At 30.9% G+C, this 23319-nt stretch overlaps 3 protein-coding genes across 4 annotated transcripts; all 3 read left to right on the plus strand.

Moving 5' to 3' along the window:
- The first annotated feature begins 1166 nt into the window (after nucleotides 1–1166).
- LOC149496336 (uncharacterized) lies at nucleotides 1167–1511 on the plus strand. The gene has a single exon (XM_089721327.1). It carries the CDS (start codon nucleotides 1167–1169, stop codon nucleotides 1509–1511), a length of 345 nt encoding a protein of 114 aa, XP_089577453.1.
- A 6829-nt stretch (nucleotides 1512–8340) lies between these two features.
- On the plus strand, nucleotides 8341–12662 carry LOC105639153 (seed imbibition 1). Its single transcript, XM_012223122.4, has 13 exons — nucleotides 8341–8732; nucleotides 8897–9147; nucleotides 9251–9341; nucleotides 9868–9916; nucleotides 9992–10083; nucleotides 10159–10266; nucleotides 10371–10505; nucleotides 10600–11010; nucleotides 11107–11248; nucleotides 11349–11416; nucleotides 11500–11634; nucleotides 11742–11959; nucleotides 12121–12662. The coding sequence occupies exons 1-13, from the start codon at nucleotides 8542–8544 to the stop codon at nucleotides 12495–12497; spliced, it is 2268 nt and encodes a 755-aa protein (XP_012078512.1). The 5' UTR covers nucleotides 8341–8541; the 3' UTR covers nucleotides 12498–12662.
- Nucleotides 12663–16867: 4205 nt separating this feature from the next.
- On the plus strand, nucleotides 16868–23062 carry CAX2 (cation exchanger 2). Of its 2 annotated transcripts, none has more exons than XM_012223123.4 (13): nucleotides 16868–17127; nucleotides 17627–17770; nucleotides 17969–18232; nucleotides 18318–18385; nucleotides 18473–18501; nucleotides 18619–18815; nucleotides 18919–19131; nucleotides 19214–19354; nucleotides 19937–20053; nucleotides 20134–20187; nucleotides 21676–21792; nucleotides 22447–22543; nucleotides 22696–23062. In XM_012223123.4, exons 2-13 carry the CDS (start codon nucleotides 17726–17728, stop codon nucleotides 22716–22718), a joined length of 1365 nt encoding a protein of 454 aa, XP_012078513.1. In that variant the 5' UTR covers nucleotides 16868–17127; nucleotides 17627–17725; the 3' UTR covers nucleotides 22719–23062. The 2 variants fall into 2 exon arrangements, with proteins under 2 accessions (XP_012078513.1, XP_012078514.1); XM_012223124.4 differs by having other exon boundaries at nucleotides 17627–17746.
- Nucleotides 23063–23319: the final 257 nt, after the last annotated feature.

Consider the following 23319-nt stretch of genomic DNA (forward strand, 5'->3'; position numbering starts at 1 on the left):
AGGCCCTTATAAGTTTGTCAAAATTTTAATTATAGTTTTAGCACAATAATATTTGTATTTAATGGTCTATAATTCTAATAAATGAAAACTTAAATTTACTTTTAACTTAAAGATTAATCAAAAGATCACTTGATAATTATTGGATTTGAGTTGGGTCTATCCATAACGGAAGCCCAACCCACGTTATCAAGAAGTGAAAGTTGGATTTGAATAAAGAAATTGCTAAGCGGTTTAGATTTCATTTCTTTGCAAAGAAGAAATTTGTAAATGATTTTTCCTTCATTGGCATTAGAGTTATTCGATCCAATCCAAGGACTGAGTATGGAAATTAGATGGAATTAAAAACTCTAGATCTGCAATTCTTTTTGTATAACTGTCCAAATAATAAAATACTCTAAACAAAATCATTATACTCAGAACTAGATTTAAAAACAAAATCTCAAGATATGTGCAACAATAAATCTTAATATTTGGATAAAAATAACTTAAATCTGTGCAAAAGATATTAATATGAGGATTATTTAAAAGAAAAAAAGTAGATAAAAAAGGAAAATGGATGACCACCTGTGAAAAAAGAAAAGAAAGCTTTTAGATTTTGAGAGAAAAAAGAAACGACTAACTTCTTATTACTTGGATATAAGTAAAAAAATGTACTTGAGATCGGGTCGAAGGTAAGCTCGACCGGGTCAAACGTAACTTCATATTTGAAGTTTTTTTTCCGTTATTTGTAAGGATTTGATCTCTTTTTGTCGGGTTTATCATACCTACTCTAATATTATATTTTTAAAATTTTAATCTTATTATTAAAAACATATAAATAAACTAAAAGATGAACATTATTTGGGGTGTGTGTTTGGAAAATTTGGGAGAAACGAAAAAAATGGGTTTTTAAGCAATAACACATTTCTGGTTTTTGCTTGCTAAGGATATCAGACGCCTTGCTCATGCTATCTATAGTCCGGATTGCGATGTTTCGGGCTTGGCTAATGCTCACCTTATGAAACAGTGGGGGTCGATATATTCGCAACCTCCCCCATCAGTTCTTAAAGCTTAATTCTGACGCGTCTGTGGTAGGGCAGTAGGCTTTTGGGAGTGGACTTATTAGGGATCATGAGGGAAGATGAGTAACGGGTTTTATGTCCAAGATAGGGTCCTGTTCAGTTTCTATGGCTGAGCTCTGGACTGTGTTTGAAGGATTAAAGCTGCCTAAGAGTGATAATATGTGTAATATGCTGGTGGAATGCGACAATTTGTCTGTGGTTCGGCTTATTCAGGGTAGCTCACAGCCAGCTGGGTTCCTCAATCAACTGGTTATTGCCATTCAAAAGTTCATGCAGGAAGATTGGAGCTGTGGGATTTCTTATGTACACAGGAAGGCAAATTATTGTGTCGACTACTTGTCGAAAGCTACTAGTCAAGTTCCTTTAGGAACTCATATCCTTGAGATCCCACCTACCGGCTTAGCTTCTTGGATTTCTCATGAATGTATTGGTATAGCCTATTCATTCTAGGAGGTGTGTACTTTTTTCAGAGCTTTTGCTCTCGTTTTATTACCAAGAAAAAAAAAAAAAAAATCAAAGACATACTAATAATAAAGTTCTATATAAAATCAATATGAATATTTATAATACTAAATATTATTATTAATAAATTATATTTTAGAAGAAAAAAAAAAAACTCAATAGATATTCTCGGAAAGATAGAACATTGGAATAAAAACTTTTAGCACTAAACACACATGCTTTAAATGTTTTATGTTTCAATTTGAGGAAAGACCAAGCCCAACGTGTATGGGCTCACACTTGAGGGGGTTGGAATTCGAAGAATTGATGAATCCCATGTTAGAAAAAGTACAAAGTAACATAAAGTTCAGCTAAATCTTTGAAAAAACCTCAAACTTTGCGCGTAATTTTGATTTAACTATAAATTTAACTTTGTTTTTCCACAATTTTGAATTTTCATTTTAGTTCGAATAGCACTCTAATTTTAAATAATATCTAATTTAATAAATAAAAAACTCACTATTTAACAACAACATAATTAATCTTCATTAAAAATTTTTTCTAATTTATAAAAAGCTAAGTAAAATAATAAATTTTAGTTAATTATAAGTATAGAATATTAGTTTAGGTTTTTATTTTGTCATTTTGTAAGTATGAAATTTAGTGGGCCTATTAAAATTATACTTAAATTAGATATCTTATAAAAATAGATTTTATTCATTATGGTATAATTTTATTTTATGAAATCATGACTTATTGTCAATATTAATTATATAAATAAATAAATAGTATTTCATTTTTAAAAGGAATATATTATTTTTATTTTAATAATGCGTATAATTTAAAAATAATATTTTATCCATTAAATTGTATCCAATTTAACTAATAAAATATGATTTTTTATTTTAGTATTGGATACAATTTGAGATTAGCGTGTTATTATAACTAAAATTGAAGTTTAGGGTAGCCGGGGAAAAAAGTTGAATTTACGATACAACTAAAATTACTCTCAAAATTTGAGGTTTTTTTTTATGATTTAGCCCATAAAATTCGTAATTCATTCCCTTTAAGTTTTACGTGACATTATAGTGTTGAATCTCAACTTTTTGCCTCATGACTGCTCATTTTCATTTTCATTAAAACAAATTATGTTGACCATAATTAAATTTATAAACAAAAAAGTATATAAACAGATTTAAAAAAAATACTATATATTGCTACATAATACGATTTTTTTTCAAAAATATTTTTAATAGCCAAATACAACCTGAATTTTATATTTTTTTTTTTAATTTAACCGATTCTTTTAATTGCCAACGATATCTTAAAGTTTCACATGCATGTAGGCACGTTACGTCGAAAAAGGTTTATTGACCAAAAAAAAAAAAAAAAAACCTAAAATTTTGGCTTTTAATTTTGACAAATATTTTTAATTCTTCCGTTAGTGGCCCGCTACCAAAAATTTTGCAAAAAAAAAATAGAAACATGGATAATAAAAAGAATTATTATTAATGAAATAAAAAAATATATTCATTTTTAAAAATGATCCAAATAACTTTAAAATTTAAGAATTAAGATTTAGTGGAAAATATATAATTCTATAATAAAAAATATATCTAATCATTCCTAAATTTTAAGAATTAAAATTACTAATCTCAAATAATAAAAATAACTGAATATTTTTCTATTTTCCTCTATGTATAATAATATATATTACTGAATTTTCTTTAATAAGACATGTGTCGCAACACTGTGCCATTTGCCATGTCACTCACATGCATGTGTCTTCATTCATTCATACCTCGGATCCGATCTTATTACAACTATTCATTATTAGTTTTTTTAATCCTTTAGATGGAAGCTAAAATTGACAAGTAAAGATAAATTTAGGTTATCTATAGATGGAGTCCATTAACAACTATATTCCTAGATGAAGACTGTAATTACTATAAAAAATATATATATTCAATCCTATACTTGATAAAATTAGGGAAAAAAAGATTGTTTTTTTAATGATTAAGTAAAAAAATAATATAAACATATTTATAAATCATGGTATGAAAATATATTTTTGAATCCATCAGTAATCATGTGGTTTTGATCATTCGACAAAAATGAGTAATTCCAATAATGCAAATATTTGTTTTGTTTTCAGAGTAAAAGATGTTGTGCATTCGGTTGCATTTACGCTGCCTCGTCCACGTCCATTTCGCTACCAACTGCACGAAAGCTGTTAAACACTCCAACTGATGTAACTGCCACGTAGGATACACGCAGTTTTGAGTGTAGGTCTGACTCAGCTACACGTGTATTTCGCAGATTTCCATCAACTTTTTCTCTACGTTCTGTATATTTTAAACTAATAATTTTGGTAAGAGCATTAATCATAAAAATTTAAAATAAAATTTTAATCGATTAGATGTTAGATTAATTGTATAACTGCAATAAGCTTTATAATCAGCCGTAGAGATAGCGACTAGGATGATTACATAACATTACTCAACTATGACATGGAATGAAAATTACTTTCCATAATTAGCGGCCGTATTCATATTTTATCTCGTGAATTTTTATAAAAAAATTTTGTGGAGATTTATTTATGTACCTTTAGTTTTATTTTTTATTATAATTATGTCTCTCGCTAGAGTTGAAAAAACGTTTATAGTACACACGCTTTGACACGATAAAAAATAACGATACGTGCACATCAATTCACTTCATATTATTCTACACGTTAGATTGAAGAGAAAAAAAGAAATAAAAATGAAAAGTTGCTGATATCTCTTTTCTTCATCTCTCTCTCTCTCTTTTCTACATGTTTTACCATTTTTCCTCCAGAGAATCAGTTTTCTACTATTTTTTATTAATTATTGTCTGCGTTTTTTTTCCTGAGTGATGATGCTCTCCATCCGTGCTTCATGAATCCTGCCTATAGTCAATAACATAGATTTGATTTCGGAAAAAAACTTTGGCAAAAAATAAATTCGCTTTGAATCTAAAAATTTATTTGTTTTTGTAAAATAATTTGCAGAAAAATATTTTTCACAAATTTTCGTTGTTTGTGGCATTTAGGAAAATAAGTCTACAGAAAATATTTTCTTAGTCAAAAGAAAATTAAATCATTTTTTAAGGAAAATAACATCTATTTCTCGAGAGAACAAAACATTTTCTGGACAGCAAATCTTATAAATTCATATTTTTTAATTTATTAATCATCATAATCACTACCACCAGTCACCATTTACTACTGACCACGACCACCGGCCACCAGCGGCTTTCATAAATTATATTTTTTTGCATTCTTTTCATATTTAACAATAAAATTTTTAAATTATAAAATTTCTATTATTATTAATATTTTTTATAGTCTTATGAGATAAAGACTTTAATATTTGTAACTAATTTTCAATATTACAACCAAACAACGAAAAATAAGTCATTTGAAAAATATTTTTCAACAAGTTATTTTCCTGCAAATTATTTTACAGAAACAAATAGAGTTTTAAAGCTAAATTTATTTAAATCAGTCTTTTATTTAAAAATTTATTTAAATATTTTTAAACCAAACCGTAGGCCACCTGTTCCGGTTCCCACTAGTTTCGGTTCCGGTTCTAGGAACTGTAATTTCGCCACCCCTAGAGACAGACTATTATTTGAATGTTGCAGATGTATTGTCGTTTGAATGTCAAATTCAAGTTTAATGTGGAGAAAAAGATGAATGCAGTGTCGTTTTGACGCATTAGATGTGTATTAAGTCCCTCACGTTCAACCTTGTGAGTAAATATACGCGCTCTTATGCCAACGCGGCAAGGTACATGACTATAACAGAAAATGAAACTTGAGGTACAAAAATGGTCTCCCGCAAACTATAGGGGGCATAAGGTTTTTTTAGCAAAATACATGGGACAAAGTATGCATTTGACCCATAATTAATTGTATTATTTTAGAATGTTTGATTTAGCTTTCAAACCCACTTTTTAGATGAAAATAATAAGAGGGTGTTTTGATTTTATTTTTAAATCAATCAAATATATTTTTAAAAAGAAAATTATAAGTGAAATATATTTGATTTGATTTGTAAATTAAAAAAATATTTAAAATAAATTAGAAGTCATAAATAAGATATATTTTATTATTGATTATTTACTTATTTTAAATCTAGTCTTTGACGGAATAAAAAACTATTTATCTTAATGAATTTTTAAAATGTCAAAATTATCATTAGTACAGAATTTACACTAGGATTAAGAAGTTAGTTTAACTGAAATTTTTTCCCATTTTTTTGCCTATAAACAACCATAAACTCTTCTTCAAGTTTGAATGTAAGCCCTTTCTCGATGCAAAATTGGTTCAAGACCGAGCTATGCATTGCATAGTCTCATGGAAGCAACGTGGATTATTCAAAAGGGTATATATTATTATGGTAAGTTGGTATTATGAACCCGCCCGTAGATAAACCAATGAAAAGTACTTTTTTTATATATATAAAAAAAAACAATGGTATTTCTTATTATTCACTCAGGGAAAAAAGGTAAATTAAAAAATAATTTTTAAAAAAATCTCTATTGTAATTGTTTTAGTATGTGAATGAGCTGATAGGTTTAGATAATTTTTATCCTTTAAATTAAGCAATATTATATCTACACGTTCAATGTTGTGTTATTTCCTCAATTTCTTTTTATATTGTTAGTGCCACCTATAAAATTTGAATGATTAAAATTAATAAATTTAACTAGAAAAAAAAACAATAGAACATGAATTCAATAGAAGACCATGATCAGACTTCAATTAAGCAATTAGAATTTAATTTATCAGGAGTGTTCTTTTTTATAATACTTATCACATTTGTGGTTTTAAAGAGTAATATTTTTTTTCATGTTTACCCTTTATATATGACCAATCACTATTATTTCAATTAAATGGTTTTTTTAGAAAATTAGTATTAAATTAAGAGTAATATAGTTAATCCACTTAATAATTTATTGTAATTTAGATAAATTTAATGATTTTCTTAAGAGACGTGAAATTTCAAATGTGACAAATATTATTATTGAAGGTAGTAACAAATAGACAAATATATATTCACACACAAAAAAAGGAAGAAAATAGCCAATTATTAATCCAAATATCAAAATACCAAAATCCCCCTCCTCAATTTATGTGCAATGTATCTTCACTAAAAGCAAATTAAGAAATTAATAATAAACAATACAAGATGCAATCAATTAATCTATAAAATAAATTTGTATACACAATAATATGTTGTGTTATTTTTATTCATCGTTTCACATATTTTTTTTCTTTTAGTGTTAAATCACACGTGTTTCCAATCTTTTGAAATATGTTTTTAAAAGAAAAAACTTTCACGTACAAGAAGTGGAATTTTCATGTTTTCCTTGGAAAATTAGGTCTATAAAATTGAATTCAGAGGTTCCAACTCATCTACACGTCATTTCCCATTCAAGAAATGGCGAAATGCAAACTGTGATCAAATTCTCTCACCAACCCAGTAAACAGCTATTGGATAAGATAAAATCATTTCAGTCATACACAGTTTAACCATAGTTATACTGCCACGTCATAAAGAAACGTAACGCTCATAATTTAAAGGAGTAGGAGATATTTTGGAAGTGCTAAAACTGTCAAAACTAGTCAGCCTCGTAAATCCACACGGTGCCTCCACTTCAGGACCAAGATATTTTTCAGAAGTGATCTCATGTTTCTAGGTTTGAGCGATTATTGGTTCTAAATGGAACCGGTTTGATCAAATGTTTCAGTGATTTAATCAATCATCGATGCGGTTAGAGAAAACCATTTAGTTTCTTTTTTTTTTTCCAATTCAATTTTATCTATTTTATATATATATATATATATATATATATATATATATATATATATATATATATAATCTAATTGATTTTTACACCCAAATATCTAATTCAGTTCAAAATAATCCAACTAAATTAAAATTGAATCAACTTAATATTATTCAATTTTGAATTTAATTATCATAAAAAAATATTTATTCAATTCAATTCGCTTAAATTAACCGATGACTACATTTTTTGGAGCCATCTAAGTTTTTGTTTCGTTCATGATTGGTTACTTTTTGAAAATTATTTTTTTTAGTGAAGAAAATATGTTTTTTAAAAAACATATTTTTAAGTTATCCTTTTAGAAATATACTAACTCATTATACGTGTATAAATTAGCTTTTAAAGATATAAATTGCTTTCAAATTATAAGTATAATTTATAAATTTTAAAAAATATTTAAATAACATGATAATTTAAATATTTTTTTAACTTTGAAGTAATTTAACTTTGAATTTGTCTGCACAAATTTTTTCTAAAATTGAGTAATTTTATAATTTTAGCAATGTACTAATGAATTTCTAATTAAAATCAGGTATAAAATAATAATTTCTCACGTGCATTGATGCGTCAGACATGACATGGCATTGAATGTAACGGAAGGTGGCCGACGTCTAAGCATATAAAAAGTTAAAACCAACGGTGAAGGTTACGTGGTCAGGTCGGCGGTTCACATGCATGCAATTTAGTTCAGTCCATCCATGTCTTGTCAAACAAAAAGATGTGCAATTGTTCTTGTAAGATTTTTTTATTGTAGGATAAATTTGGTTTAATGACAACAATCATAAATTGATTAAACCTTTCATAATCAAGAGCTGTTGAAACCCAACTACACTAAAAGTTGGCAATTAATTTTTATATTTATTAAAAAAATAAAAAAATCCCAATAATTAATTCCCGCCATGGATAAAAATATTTAAATTTTTTTTCTTAATTTATAAAAACACAGAAACCGAGGAAGGACTTGCCCTCCTTTACGGAGTCCCTGCTTTGCAATATTTGAAATTTGCAACTCCTTAGAGAAACATAGCTCCCGGTTCATCTCCTATAAATACCATCTTCATTATCTAAACCACCTCATTCTTTCAACTTACCCTTGCTGTTTTCCTTTTTTTCGCCTTTCATTTTTGGTTATTAGATTTCTCTGTTATTAGGTAACACAGAAGATGACGGTCGGGGCAGGAATAACAGTGGCTAATGGGAAGTTGATGGTTTTAGGAAATTGTGTTTTGAGTGATGTTCATGACAATATTGAGATCACACCCGCAGCTGCTGATGCTTTTGTCAATGGAGCTTTCATTGGTGTCCGATCTGATCAAACCGGTTGCCGCAGAGTCTTCCCTGTTGGAAAGCTTGAGTATGCTCTCTCTCTCTTGTCTTTGAATTCTTTGTTGCTAGTAAGAGAAGAAATAAATTTCTCAGCTGCTTGCAATATCGATTTGGGTGATGATTTAAGAAGTGGGTAAGCGATAGATTTTCAATTTGTAAGTAGAATCTCATTCAAACATAATTGATTTGCAGTGGATTGCGGTTTATGTGTGTTTTTCGGTTCAAGTTATGGTGGATGACGCAAAGAATGGGAAATTGTGGTCAAGATATTCCCTTTGAGACCCAATTTCTGATTGTGGAAGCAAAGGATGGTTCTCATTTTGACGAGATTGGAGATAACCAATCTGCTGTGTATACTGTGTTTTTGCCGATTCTTGAGGGTGATTTCAGGGCTGTTCTTCAGGGGAATGAAAGAAATGAGTTGGAAATTTGTCTGGAAAGCGGTACAAGAAAAATTAAATTAATTATAAACTGTATCAAATTATTATTTTTAGATGTTTTTGCTCTTATTGAACTGAAAAAATTGCTTTCTTTATTACTGTGCAGGAGATCCTACTGTCGATGAATTTGACGGTAATCATTTGGTTTTTGTGGCTGCTGGATCTGATCCTTTTGATGTCATTACAAATGCAGTCAAGTAAGTAAAATTTCCATAATAAAATTTTCTGTTCATTTTAATTTATTTTTAGTAATTTAGCTTATATATATATATATATATATATATATATATATATTTTTTTTTGATTTTCTTTAGTTGGGTTTGGAGGTTTTTGAAGAACTCACCTTTAAATGTGATTCCATGATTTTTGAGTAGAAAATCAAATTTCATTAAACTGCTTTCGGATTTAGATAATAATGAATGTGAATCTGAGAATTTGCAAAATATAAAATTTGAAAGTTAATAAATTCTGTTCCTACTGCCAGTTTTATCAAGGAATTGTGACTAAGAAGGCTTTTTTGTTATAAATGAATTTCACAAACTGGATTTTCATATTTTTGTATTTTGTATAAATGAAATTCAACAAAATCAAATCAAATTCCGTTATTTATAAGTGAATTATGCATTCAATTCATTTATGCCAAACAGTGGATAAGATAGCAATAGAAAAGATAACAGTTATTCATTATATTAATTGACAAACTCAAACTTCAAATTCTTGCAGGACAGTTGAAAGACATCTGCAAACCTTTTCTCATCGCGAGAGAAAGAAGGTATTTTATTTCCCTTCTTTCTAATTGCTGTAAATATTTGTATCCATTATAAATATATTATGTTTTATGGTTCAGATGCCAGACATGCTGAACTGGTTTGGCTGGTGCACATGGGATGCTTTTTACACTGATGTTACTGCAGAGGGTGTAAAGCAAGGACTGGAAAGGTATATATATTTCTAAAGAACAATATTTTCCAGCACATGAAAGTTGATACTAATATTAACTGGTGATTCTTGCAGCCTACAGAAAGGTGGAATTTGTCCCAAGTTTGTTATAATAGACGATGGATGGCAATCGGTTGGAATGGATCCCTCTAGTATTGAAGCCAAAGCGGATAATACAGCCAAGTAATTACTTGAATCATCGTAAATTGTTCTTGGTCTTTATTTATAATTAGTTTTCTGGTGCTTTAAGCTAACAAATTTCTGTTTATGGTGTTTTTACCTCTCAGCTTCTCAAACAGATTAACCCATATCAAGGAGAATCACAAATTCCAGAAAAATGGTGAAGAGGGGCACAGAGTAGAGGATCCGGCATTGGGGTTGCGCCATATTGTCACAGAAGTTAAAGAAAAACATGATCTTAAGTATGATTTCCTGACTAAACATATATACAAACCAAATTCCTAGATTGATGCAAACTTTGATGCTAATGATGCATTTTTTTTCATAAATCTTCAGGTATGTTTATGTTTGGCACGCAATTACTGGGTATTGGGGTGGAGTAAGACCTGGTGTAACTGAAATGGAACACTATGAATCTAAGATGGCATATCCAATTTCATCTCCTGGTGTTCAATCAAATGAGCATTGTGATGCATTGCAAAGTATCATAATGAATGGACTTGGGCTTGTGAATCCGGAAAAAGTTTATAACTTCTATAATGAACTCCATTCATATCTTTCATCTGCTGGAATCGATGGTGTCAAAGTTGATGTTCAGAATATCCTTGAAACTCTCGGAGCAGGTCATGGTGGAAGAGTGAAACTTGCTAGAAAATACCATCAAGCACTAGAGGCATCAATTGCAAGGAATTTCCCTGACAATGGAATCATTTCTTGTATGAGTCACAACACAGATGGGTTGTACAGGTAACTAGTTTCTCTCTTAACCTTATATATTATACTTTTCATTTTTAAACTTGTTATTTTCAATATTTGTTAATATTTTTGTCTTTTTCTTTGCAGTGCAAAACGATCGGCTGTTATAAGAGCATCAGATGATTTCTGGCCAAGAGACCCGGCATCACACACAATTCATATTGCATCAGTTGCTTATAATACTATTTTTCTTGGAGAATTTATGCAGCCTGACTGGGACATGTTTCATGTAAGCCCTTAAAATTAGATTTCTCATTTATATTGAGCTCCAGAAATTTTAAAAAAAAAAAAAAATCGGTATCATTCAATTATTTGTTTGGCTTTGGCAGAGCTTACATCCAATGGCTGAATACCATGGAGCAGCTCGTGCAGTCGGAGGATGTGCCATTTATGTTAGGTACGGTTACTTGTCATGAACATAATGAAACCAAGCCAACCACAGTAAAATTTTTGTATTAATTAGGTGCCTCTGTATTGCAGTGACAAGCCTGGACAACATGATTTTAATCTACTGAAGAAGCTTGTGCTATCTGATGGGTCTATTTTGAGGGCTAAACTTCCGGGAAGACCTACAAGGGATTGTTTATTTTCCGATCCTGCTCGAGATGGTAAAAGGTAATCAAGAAATTTTCTTTTTTTGAAAAATTTGACTTAAGATGTTTTGGAGATTTTATGTATTGCTTTTACTCTTTTTGCTAAAAAAACTACCATTGGTGTTCCAGTCTTCTGAAGATATGGAATCTGAATGATTTCACTGGAGTCCTGGGTGTGTTCAATTGCCAAGGAGCTGGATGGTGTAAGGTGGGGAAAACAAACCTTATTCATGATAAAAAGCCGGCTAAAGTCACTGGTTCTATTCGAGCTAAGGATGTCGATTATCTACCTAAAGTTGCCGGTGATGGATGGTCTGGGGATAGTATTCTATATTCTCATCTTGGTGGTATGATATACATTCCATGGTTTGGTCAAATTTTATGCTTAGTTATGCGTGCACCCCTTATTTGTTATAAACGAATATAAAATAAATAATTATAAATGACAAAATTTGGTTTAGTTATGTTGAATGTCATAAAATTTAGGTTTCTGTAATGCAAATTGCAGGAGAAGTAATTTATCTTTCGAAGGATGCAACAATGCCATTTACATTGAAGTCTCGAGAGTATGAAGTTTTCACAGTTGTTCCTGTGAAAGAACTACCCAATGGGGCTAAATTTGCTCCGGTTGGTCTACTCAAGATGTTCAACTCAGGAGGGGCTATTAAGGAGTTGAAATATGATTCAAAGACAAATGCAGCTGTTTGCATAAAAGCCCGTGGCTGTGGCCTGTTCGGAGCATATTCATCAACTCGGCCGAAGAAGATAACAGTTGATTCGGAGGAAATGGAGTTCGGATATGAAGAAGGATCTGGTTTGATCACTCTGGAGTTGAGAGTTCCTGAGGAAGAGTTGTACTTGTGGAACGTAACAGTAGAATTATAGAATATTTATGTATTTAGGATGATTCAAAACGTTTGTATCTGTGACAACTTGCTGTTGTAGTATCCTTTATTCATATTCATGTATATGCATAAAAGTGGAGATCATGCAGACACTTTTTCAGTCTGTATGATTTCTAGCATCAATGAATTAATTTTGCTTGCAGAAGTTTTGTTCTTTCTTTCGTTTCTTTTTTTTTTTACCTGGACAAATTGCAGAAAACACAGTCTGGGCAAGGTGTTATGTTCCTTAGGAGTGGACATTTAGCGGGTAGTTTGCAAGTAGCCGTCTACTAAATTTGCATGAATTGATTTACAAATTTGAGTATTTATAGTTTACCCACTGATTTACAAATTTACGAAATCACAAATTTGTTGATGGAATTTTTACTATTTACCGAATTGATTGGTTCACTATATTAGGGTTAGCTTTTTTAAAAAATAAAAAATAAATAAAACAACACATATTTTGAGTACATTAATAAATTGGAAATTCTGATTTTTTTTTTTTTTGTTCTTACTAAACCATTACCTATTTTGTTCAAAAATTTATCATATTGTTTACGGCTTTACTAAACTATTTTTTTACCGAATAACCTCGATTTAGCTCGATAAATCAGTTTTTTTACTCCCCTAATCCTGGAAACCTGTTTTGGCATTGAGTTATACAAAAATCATACTCTGTGTTAGAGGAGAATCAGAAATTTTTTTTTAGTTTTTTAGTTTTTTTACCTATAGTTAAAACTAGCTAAATGCCCAGTGCCCACCCTCCTACGACTGCATGCTAACAAACCCACTAAAACTAAAATATAAAACACAAAAGAAACGACTTCATTACATATATATAAAGTGGAATAGAATAAAAAAATCAGACACTAGTTAAATAAAATGAAAGTTACAAAAGAAGTGCATGTATCTCTTGTTCTGTCATTTATCTGCAGCTGGTGTTGGATTTGCTTGTAACGAAAGGCCAACTTGTTGGCGGCCAGTAGAAGCAAATTCAGTAACTCATCTCAGATGCAGTCTCAGCGCTCTCATTGGCTTCTCTACGACTGCATACTCTGATACTGACAAACCCAACTCAGTCTTGCTTATGTTCTTTCGCAAGAATCTGCGGTATATCGTCCACTATAGGGGAAGGACAAAAGAAAATTTACTATGGTTCTCTTGTGCAATTCAGGGGCATGCATATAACACTTTCCCCAAGATGGGCGATACGTGGATTCCTGATGATATATTTGAAATGAAGCCACTAATTCGAAACATCAATGGTGCAGGTAAATTACCTGACTAGTAGTCTCGGGAGTTCCTGATGATTGCATAAATGCTATTTGTTACATTTGAACTACTCCAGGAGAAAGAGGAAAGTTTTCAAAGAAAACAAATGAGACTGTGAAGAAATTCTCTTAACTGTAGACATGGTCTAGAGGAATATATAAAAAATTTTTGTTCTTGTTCTAAATTGCATAAATTTTCTCCAATTCTTGTAGCTTGACCATCGTATCCTTGCAACTACAAGCTTAATGTCCATTGGTGCATTGTGGTGGTTCACAAGAAAGTTGGAAATACATCCAGCAGTGCGATCTTTAATTGGAAGCACAGTTGGCATGGCTGCTCTTCAGGTGATTTTTCACTGTAAATTGTGTTTCTAATCTATGCATGCTTTCCCTGTTGAAAAGAAAAAAAAATGGCATTCATGGTTGTTTCTTCATAACTAGTTTTCCCCTGGTGTAAAATGCATTATTGTCATTTTTACAGGTCACTTTAGGATTATCGACACTTCTATCATACGTGCCTGTATCACTTGGCACTTCACATCAAGCTGGAGCCTTAACCCTTTTGACACTTATGATTCTGCTCAACCACACAGTACGCAAGCCATCTATATCCCTTCTCAAATCACTTCGTAAAGTTGTGAAGACAGTGTAAAAGAATTAGTTTAGTTGTATCAAATACAGAAGTTATTCACTGGATTCTTTCGACATAATTTAATGACTGATCTTCAACTTCAGGGTGATTATTCGAAAAAAAAATATGAGGATACCATCATTTAGTGTGATTGAAACAGATAATTATATGAAAATACCATCATTTAGTGTGATTGAAATAGATAATTAATTTGCCTCGTTGAACTTTATTTACAGCTTGTTTGCTTTTGTAACTAATTGAATTCGGAACTCAACATTCTAGCTTCTATGCAGTTTCAGACTCCATTTTGGTTTGGATGGTAAACATTGTCCTATAAGGGGAATTTTATTTATCTTTATGTACCCAGAGATTGATGGGTAGGTACTGTGTGGAGAATGCATATTTTATTTCAATAAAATATTGAAAACACAAAGAAATTCAAAAAGATAATAACCAACCTAATTACTGCGATTTGCCTGCCAACAATTTAAACTAACAATGTATATGGTAGCTCATAAACCACATTATAAAGCTTCAATTGTTTCCAAAACTATAGTTGTACTCTGCGTCATTATATTTTTTTTTGAATACAAGTGATTGCTTGTATAAAGTGTTCAGAAGATTTGGAGTGTTTAGATGGATTTCAATTGCTCAAATAAGTTTTATAAAGCCATCCTCCTCCCAAACAACTAAATAATCTCTCTTTTACCTTACTTTACGATCCAAGCTCACCAAATAACCTTCATTAAAACAATATGTCAGTAAAACCTTATCCATTTATAAATAGGATGGACATAGATCTATACCAATACTACTCGGAGCTTATTCGAATCTGACTTGATTAATTTTTTTCTCTTTTTTCTTTAAAAAGCAAGGTTTTTATTTATTATATATATATATTAATTCGGACATGACCCTAAATCAATATTTTGTTTATTGGTGAATTGGATGCCAACAATAAAAATTTTAACTTGAATCTGATACATAACCATCTCTGAATGTGAAAAATGTGAGTCTATAACTAATAATGAACATACATGAAATTTTCTTTCTAAAAAAATGTGAAAATTCAATTTAAAAATAAATTTTAACAATTTTAAATCAACACTTTGATCGAAATATATATATATATATATATTTTTTAATAATAACTCAAATATATAATTGAAAAAGGAGCAACATATAGCTTGACTAAGTGATACTTATATAATCGGGTTCATCTAGCTAGGTATTACTATCCCTGTTCCATAATACTTGTTACGTTTGAAAAAATAGTTTATTCTAAAATACTTGTCACGTTTGTGGTTTCAAGGAGTAATAAATTCATTTTTTCCATGTTTACCCTTTATATCAATACTTATTACTTCAATTTAATGATTTTCTTAAAGAATGAAGTATTAAATTAAGGGTAATATAGTCACTTTATTCAATAATTTATTGTAACTTAGATAAATTTAATGGTCTTTTTAAAGAACGTGAAACTTCAATGGTGATAAGTATTATAGAAACAGAGGTAATAATAAGTAATTTATTTAGTGTGTCTTTTTTTTTGAAGTATTAAAAGAGAAGAATTCGAATTTAAATCTATTATGAAATTATATTTAGATCTAGATTCAAACCCAAATCTATACTAATTGTCAATATTTTTTGAGTGATTCCATACCAAAGAGGAATCCAAATCTGAATTAGTCCTTTTTAATCCATCCTAATTTTGAACCAAAATTTCCAATTGGTTGAACCCAACTTATAGTTACCTATATATATATATATATATATATATATATATATATATATATATATATATACTAGTGTATAATAATAATAATAATAATAGTAATAATAATAATATAACTTGTAATATTTTAACTAAAAAATAATGTAACAATTTTTATACAATAAAAGAAATGAAATACTATAAAAAAAAATTAAAGTATTTTGTTAATCAAGCGTGGTCTGATTAGCCTCATCACTTATATTAGAAGTGAGAAGTCTCAAGTTTCAGCTTCTCGACCATAGTTGTTTTGATTAATTTGACGAGTTCAGATGTAGCCCATAAAGATATTTCGACCGATCAAATCTCCTAATAAATAATCTTTGAGCTTAAGAAAACATAGGAAGATAACAAAATAGAAGCTTGTCTGAATGAGCTGTGTGTATTCGCAGTATGGAGGTGGCCTGCTTTGGCCGACTGCAATTTTTATTCTTATTTTCTAGTTCGTCAATAATTATTTAAATTAAAATTAATAGTGAATGATGTTAGTTACCTTTTATTTAATTTTGTTAAAGAAGGCCAAAATAGTAATTAATGCCCAGCCGATTGTCGTGCGTGCGTGCCTTCACGATTCGTATGAAACTTCCTCGAAGTTTCCAAGACAAAAAACAAAAGAAAAAAAGGTATCTTTCTAAATTATAAAATATCTTTTTTTGACAAGAAATTATAAAATATCTTTATATTTCTGAAACAAAACAAAATAATAATAAAATAATAACTGGAAATTGGATCCGCTGTACCATCCATCTTGTTCAAAAATAGTAAACTATGTACTACTAATCTTACGGTCAAATTCAATTCTTTTCTGCTCCATAATTATTTTGATTTAATAATTTAAAGCAAAGCATTGTATCACATCCAGGGTGTTTGGTGGGTTTTCCTTTTTGGGTTTTGGTTGGATTTGTATTTGAATTTCATCGGTTACTGCTTCTTCTGCAACTGTCGAAGGACAAAGGTTTGTTTCTTTTCTCAGATCCTGTACTCATGAAGCTTTCATTTTCTGCTGTTACTGTTTGATTTCTTGATTGGATTCTTGATTTGTATATTTTAATGGTTTCTGATAGTTTACTGCTACTTGATCTGTACAAGAAATGGGTGGGTGTATTATTGCAATATTATTGTTGAGGAGTGAAATCATACTAGGGTATTTGTGATTTCAGTTTCTGACACTATTGGGTTGTGTAAATTGTATTTTTTTTTTTTTTTGTATAATTTTAATGCTTTATTTGCATTTGTTTCAAATGGACATGTATTATGATTCTTAAATTTTTCTTTAAAAAAGTAAATGAAAATTTTACAACCGTATCTTAAAGCTTCTACTTATTATTTTTTGCGGTGGTTTGAATGGTTATTATGGTTACATTAATAGAGAAGATTTAGTATGATAACTTAAATGCTTTTAGGAGTGTATTAGGTTGCTTGTTTTATTGCATTAACTTGGCTTGTGAATCCAGGACCCTTTTCTTTGGAATTGAGAAAACTACTGTCTATACTCCATGTGCTGGTGCTTATTCATGGATGTGGCAAGAGATTTGTTCTTATAATTCCTGGGGATGGATTACAAGTTACAAGCGGTAGGACTTCAATCCCAACTTGAAGTAAGTAGCTTATTCATTTTCTTCTGTTAAGAAACTGATGTGAAAACCTTGTTTTGCAGCACTTGATGCTTAAATTTTGTATTTTTTCTGCTGTATTAAGTCCAATTTTTTAGCTCCCATATAAGTAAGAAGTATATAAAGTCCCCTTGATTGCAATACAAATGATGATTTCTTATCAAAGAATTGTTGTTATAACAGTTGGGATCACTAGCTGAAAATGGATCTGGACATGAGTTTGAGGATGAGAGTCTTTTCAGCTCAGAGTTAGGAGCCCAAAAGATTCAATCTAATCATGTAGCTGAATTTGGATCCATGTCTGGTGGTTTTCAAGCAAGTGGTACCAAGATGTGGAAAAGTGGTGTCTATAGGAGCATAAAGACTGTAGTTTTTTCAAATAAACTAAATTTGCTCATGCCCTTTGGGCCTCTTGCAATCCTCGTCCACATGTTAAGTGGCCACAATGTGAGTTATATTTTTCTATATTCTGTTTTGCATTATCAAATGCCTTGCTTAATAATACAATTCATTAATATGTTGTCAATCACAGGGATGGGTCTTCTTCCTGAGTTTGCTGGGTATAACACCTTTGGCTGAGCGCTTAGGTTATGCTACAGAGTAAGGATTCCTTCTTCTTTCTCTTAATTATCAAGTGATACTCAGTTTTTTAGCAGCTAATATCGCTTGTTCAATGCTCTGATACAGGCAACTGGCTTTTTTCACAGGGCCAACAGGTATAGAATTTTATCTTGATCTGTTGTTTATTTGCAATGTTCGCTTGCATCTGCAAATATTTTCATTAATTGATTTTGTTCTTGTGCATCTTTGAAACGTTGAAATGGTATTTGCAGTTGGTGGTCTTCTCAATGCCACATTTGGAAATGCAACAGAAATGATTATTGCTATTTATGCACTGAAAAGTCAAATGATACGTGTTGTTCAGTTGTCTTTATTGGGCTCTATTTTGTCAAACATGTTGCTTGTGCTCGGTTGTGCATTCTTTTGCGGTGGGCTTGTATGTCACCAGAAGGAACAGGTCTTTAACAAGGTATATGCTAGAACTTTTTATCTTTAGTGTTTTCTTTAATCAATGTTTTTCTGGCTCTTTATCTTGCCTCTTTCTTCCATGGCTGAAATAAGTAGATATGCAGGCAACTGCTATTGTAAATTCGGGATTGCTGTTGATGGCTGTTATGGGACTGTTGTTCCCTGCTGTCTTGCATTATACACACACAGAGGTGCATTATGGAAAGTCGGAGTTGGCTCTTTCAAGGTTTAGCAGTTGTGTTATGCTTGTGGTGTATACTGCGTATCTTTTTTTCCAGTTAAGGAATGACAAGTATAGATATGAACCTCTTGAAGAGGTTGGTTATTTTTACTGGTATTGTTTCTGTTTGTGCTTTACTCTGTGGCATGCGGTTGATGTGGTATATTTTGTATACTCAGGAAGTGAGTCAACATGGGGAGAGCACTGATGGTGATGATGGTGAAACTCCAGAGATCACCAAATGGGAATCAATAATTTGGCTTGCAATAATGACAGCTTGGATTTCTATTCTATCAGAATATTTAGTTGATGCCATAGAGGTAATTTTCTGACTGTTGCATGCCGGCCTTTCTCAGATTTGATCAAATCAATGCCTAGACGCTTTTTAATGAATCTTTTGGTTATTACTTGATTTCTCAAGGGCATCCTTCTTTTAACCTTTTCTCATATATCTACAAGCTAGAGATCTTGCTATAAATTTGTAGAAACTTTATGTCATATTTAAGTAAAATGCTGATTGGATCTCCATTAATTTCTCATATGGTTTGGCATGAGCTGGTCTCCATTATGGGGCAACATGGTGAGATGGTTTTAGGTAGATAGCTATCTTAGGCTTCTTCAACCTAATGTAGACATATATAAGATGGCTTAGATTGGATTAGCATCATCCACTCAGTCAGCGGCATATATTTCTCTCCTCCCAGATAAAGATTTCCCACTTTTTCATTGCCCTTTTTTTTTTTTTTGGTCATTCTTTGGGGGTTACAATTTTCTAAGATTGAAATGTATTTTCCAAGAGAATCTATTTTAAGATTTCATAATTAGATTGCAGTAGAATTAGAGTTTTACTTGTGTTATTTCAGTGTCTTTCTAAGCCTTTTTGGTGGGTGATTGTTTTGTAGGGTGCATCTCAGGCATGGAATATACCAATTGCATTTATTGGTGTTATCTTGCTTCCAATTGTTGGAAATGCTGCAGAGCATGCAAGTGCTATCATGTTTGCCATGAAAGACAAGCTTGTAGGAATTATTTTTCCCTTTTAATTTCTTCCACTTTTATGCTTCCCAATGTTGTTTTATGATTCATAGTTTCTGTGCAGGATATATCACTAGGAGTGGCAATAGGGTCATCAACACAGATATCTATGTTTGCAGTAAGTGTTAAACAGTATACAGTTGTAGATAGGTATTTAAATTTTTGGTCTTTAAGGGTGACTTTCTGCTTCTTACATAAAGGAATTCTTCCTGGACTTGATTGCATCAGCACTCGCTATGCATCACCTAATAAATAGTTTTGCATTTCTAAATATGTCCTCTAGGAAGTCATTTACCTGGTATCCCTCATGACAAGTCCCGGATTGGGTAATCATTTTTAAGTCTGAATTACTGTTTAACCCTGCATTGCTGTTAAGATTAGCTAAAATTTTCACGATGAAGGACAGCTTGGGAAATCTTGAACTTTTAGGATGTTAGGCTAGGATTTATTGAAATCAAGGATTGGAACTCAAATATCAGTATGGAAAAAATTTTTAGAAAATAAAAAAAAAATTAAGCAAACAAAAATAAACTTCTAGCATCACACTAGTAGGATCTAGGACTCACTTCTATCAAGAAAGTACACTTTCTAGTTTCTGGGGTTAGAATTGCATCAAACAACTCAAAGATAAAGCAGTAATTTTATTGACTGAGAACTTGATTAAAAGCATTACAAGCATGGATATTTGTAGATCCAAACTACTTCAAACCTAGGACTTCAAAACTAGATCTCATCCTTCAAGGATTTAGACTCCCAAAATAAACTAATAAGTATTACTATTATCCTAAACCACCAAGGATTCTAAAATGACTTAAAAATAAATATAAATATTAGAAATGTACAAAATTCCAGGAAAACTGAAAGTACAGACTGCCCCTTAGTCTTAAAAAGTTATTGTTTAGCAACTTATGTATTAAAATAGACATATGAATGAAACTGTAAAAGGACTAGAAATATGCTATAATATCTAGGATAAATCCTAGACAAATTCTAGATCATGATTCTAGACTTCTTGAGCCTTTGAATTTGAATTTTCTTAATGAATAATGGGTATTACCATTATAAAATTTATTTAACATCAATGGAATGCCAATAATTCTGTGATTCATTTCTGCTGGCATCTTATCGCCTGTTGCCGATAGTGATTTATAAAGTGATGAATTTTGCTATTCACACTTGGTAGTCTTTAGAAATCTAACATTCTTTGCTCACCTGAAGAAAATAAAGATGAGAAAGATGAAAATTGGAAAGAGGAAAGTTAGCCTATTTATGTGAATTATGTCAGCCTGAGATTTTGGAGGTTCCACTGCTTCACAGTATTGATCTGTAACTTCTCCCAATCACCTACCTTCCTCAACTTCTCCCAATGAAGAAGAAAATGACCTTGAAAGTGTCACACCTTGCGGGGTGTGCTTATATATTGAAGAGAAGAACTAGTGATGGTTTATATCATCATCATGGAAAGATGTAATCCGATATTTACAATTCTATATTTCATGGCTAATATTGATTTAATTAATATACTGGTAGTTATCTCTTGCATCAGATAATGTCTTCCTTATGGCATATTGTCTTCTTAAAATCTTTGGTATTGCTGTTACTGCAGATTCCCTTTTGTGTTGTCGTTGGTTGGATGATGGGGCAGCCTATGGACTTGAACTTCCAACTTTTTGAAACAGCAACACTTTTCATAACTGTTATAGTTGTAGCCTTCTTTCTGCAGGTTTGTATTCGAAAATCTTGTACTAGGCCATTTATCAAAGTTGAGGATGCTATCTTTTAACCATTAAGGAAAAATACAAAGAAAGTGTCTGATATACAGTAAACACAATGGCTGTGTATGTTATTGAATTGATGATCAATGGAATTATCAGTGAAAATAAAATAAAAACTCAAAAAAAGAAAATAATCCCAAGAACCAAAACAACAACTTGAGCTCAAATAGAGACATAACTCTTCCCAAAGGAGAGTTATCTGAGACTTCACACCCTCTCTATCCTTCTCAATCAACTCCTATTGACATCCATATCCCATCAGATACATTAATTCCATTAGGTAACTCTAATTCCACCTTAAAGCTAATCTCTTATTTTACGTAGGACTCTTTCAGGTATTTAAATGCTTCATGCTTATTACTAAGGTTTTTTTGGTGGTAAGCTCTCCAAACTCTTGGTGTGACATCTTTATCAGTATACTTTGAGACTATGAATGTAGCCAGGAGGCGTAATTTATTGTGGAATCTCACGCTTCTTTGCTTGGATCAGTCAGCAAGTCACCCTATAACTAGTCTTATAACTGGCTGTATAATTGTTTTGCATATTTTTATGTCCTCACTCAATGAAGCCTCTTTTTGTTATTTTTGTTTTTATGTTTGCAGGAAGGAACCTCTAATTACTTCAAAGGACTAATGCTCATTCTTTGTTATGTAATTGTTGCTGCAAGTTTCTTTGTGCATGAGGATCCGAGTTCAAAAGGTTAACTCTTATATTCCTCGTTCTTTTTCCATTTGGGAATTAAACTAGATTTTTCCATAATTTTATTTCAGTTTAATAATTATTAATATTGCATGAATGCATAGATCTTGCACCAATTGCTATTAAATATCAGTATGGATCTGATTCTGCAGATGAAAAGAAGTTAAAACCATAGTCTGGAAGCTAATTTTATCATCAAAATTTGGTCTATCACGTTGGGGTGTACATATATCCAATTTGAAATTCCAGTTTTCTGGCTTAGGCCAGTACTTGTTCAGCTAATGCTATTGAACAGGTAGCTTACCCATTTTTTGTTCTTTTTTTTTTTTTTTTTTTTTTTTTTCCGACAAGTCAAAATGTTCATACTGTAGAAAATTTTTAAGTAGACTTTTTTTTTTTTTTTTTTTTTTTTTTTTTTTTTTTTTGTTGCGTTAACTTTTGTACTGTTACGACTTTTTGAGTATCTTTGCATTTGTCTATTGCGGCAGTGGAATTTAATGATATTGGTTGGTTTTAGCTTCTTGGACTATCATATATAGCACGTTCAGGAATTATTCTATCGTCTTGAAACCCCATATTACGAGTGCATCACTAACCAAAGGGGCTTTCCTTTTAGCAATGTCTGTTTAATGAGATGCTAGTTAAATATTTTTTAGCTAAAAGAAAGGAAAAAAAAAGAGCTAAAGTACATATTAAAAAATTAGTGCATTTTTTCCTCTCTTTTGGTGGATTTGGCACTCAATTATGAAACTTTAGTAGTTTGGCAATTTTTTTTT

The sequence above is a fragment of the Jatropha curcas genome, chromosome 5 (genome assembly GCF_041381405.1).
Source record: "Jatropha curcas cultivar XTBG-Jc1 chromosome 5, XTBG_Jcur_1.0, whole genome shotgun sequence".
NCBI lineage: Eukaryota > Viridiplantae > Streptophyta > Magnoliopsida > Malpighiales > Euphorbiaceae > Jatropha > Jatropha curcas.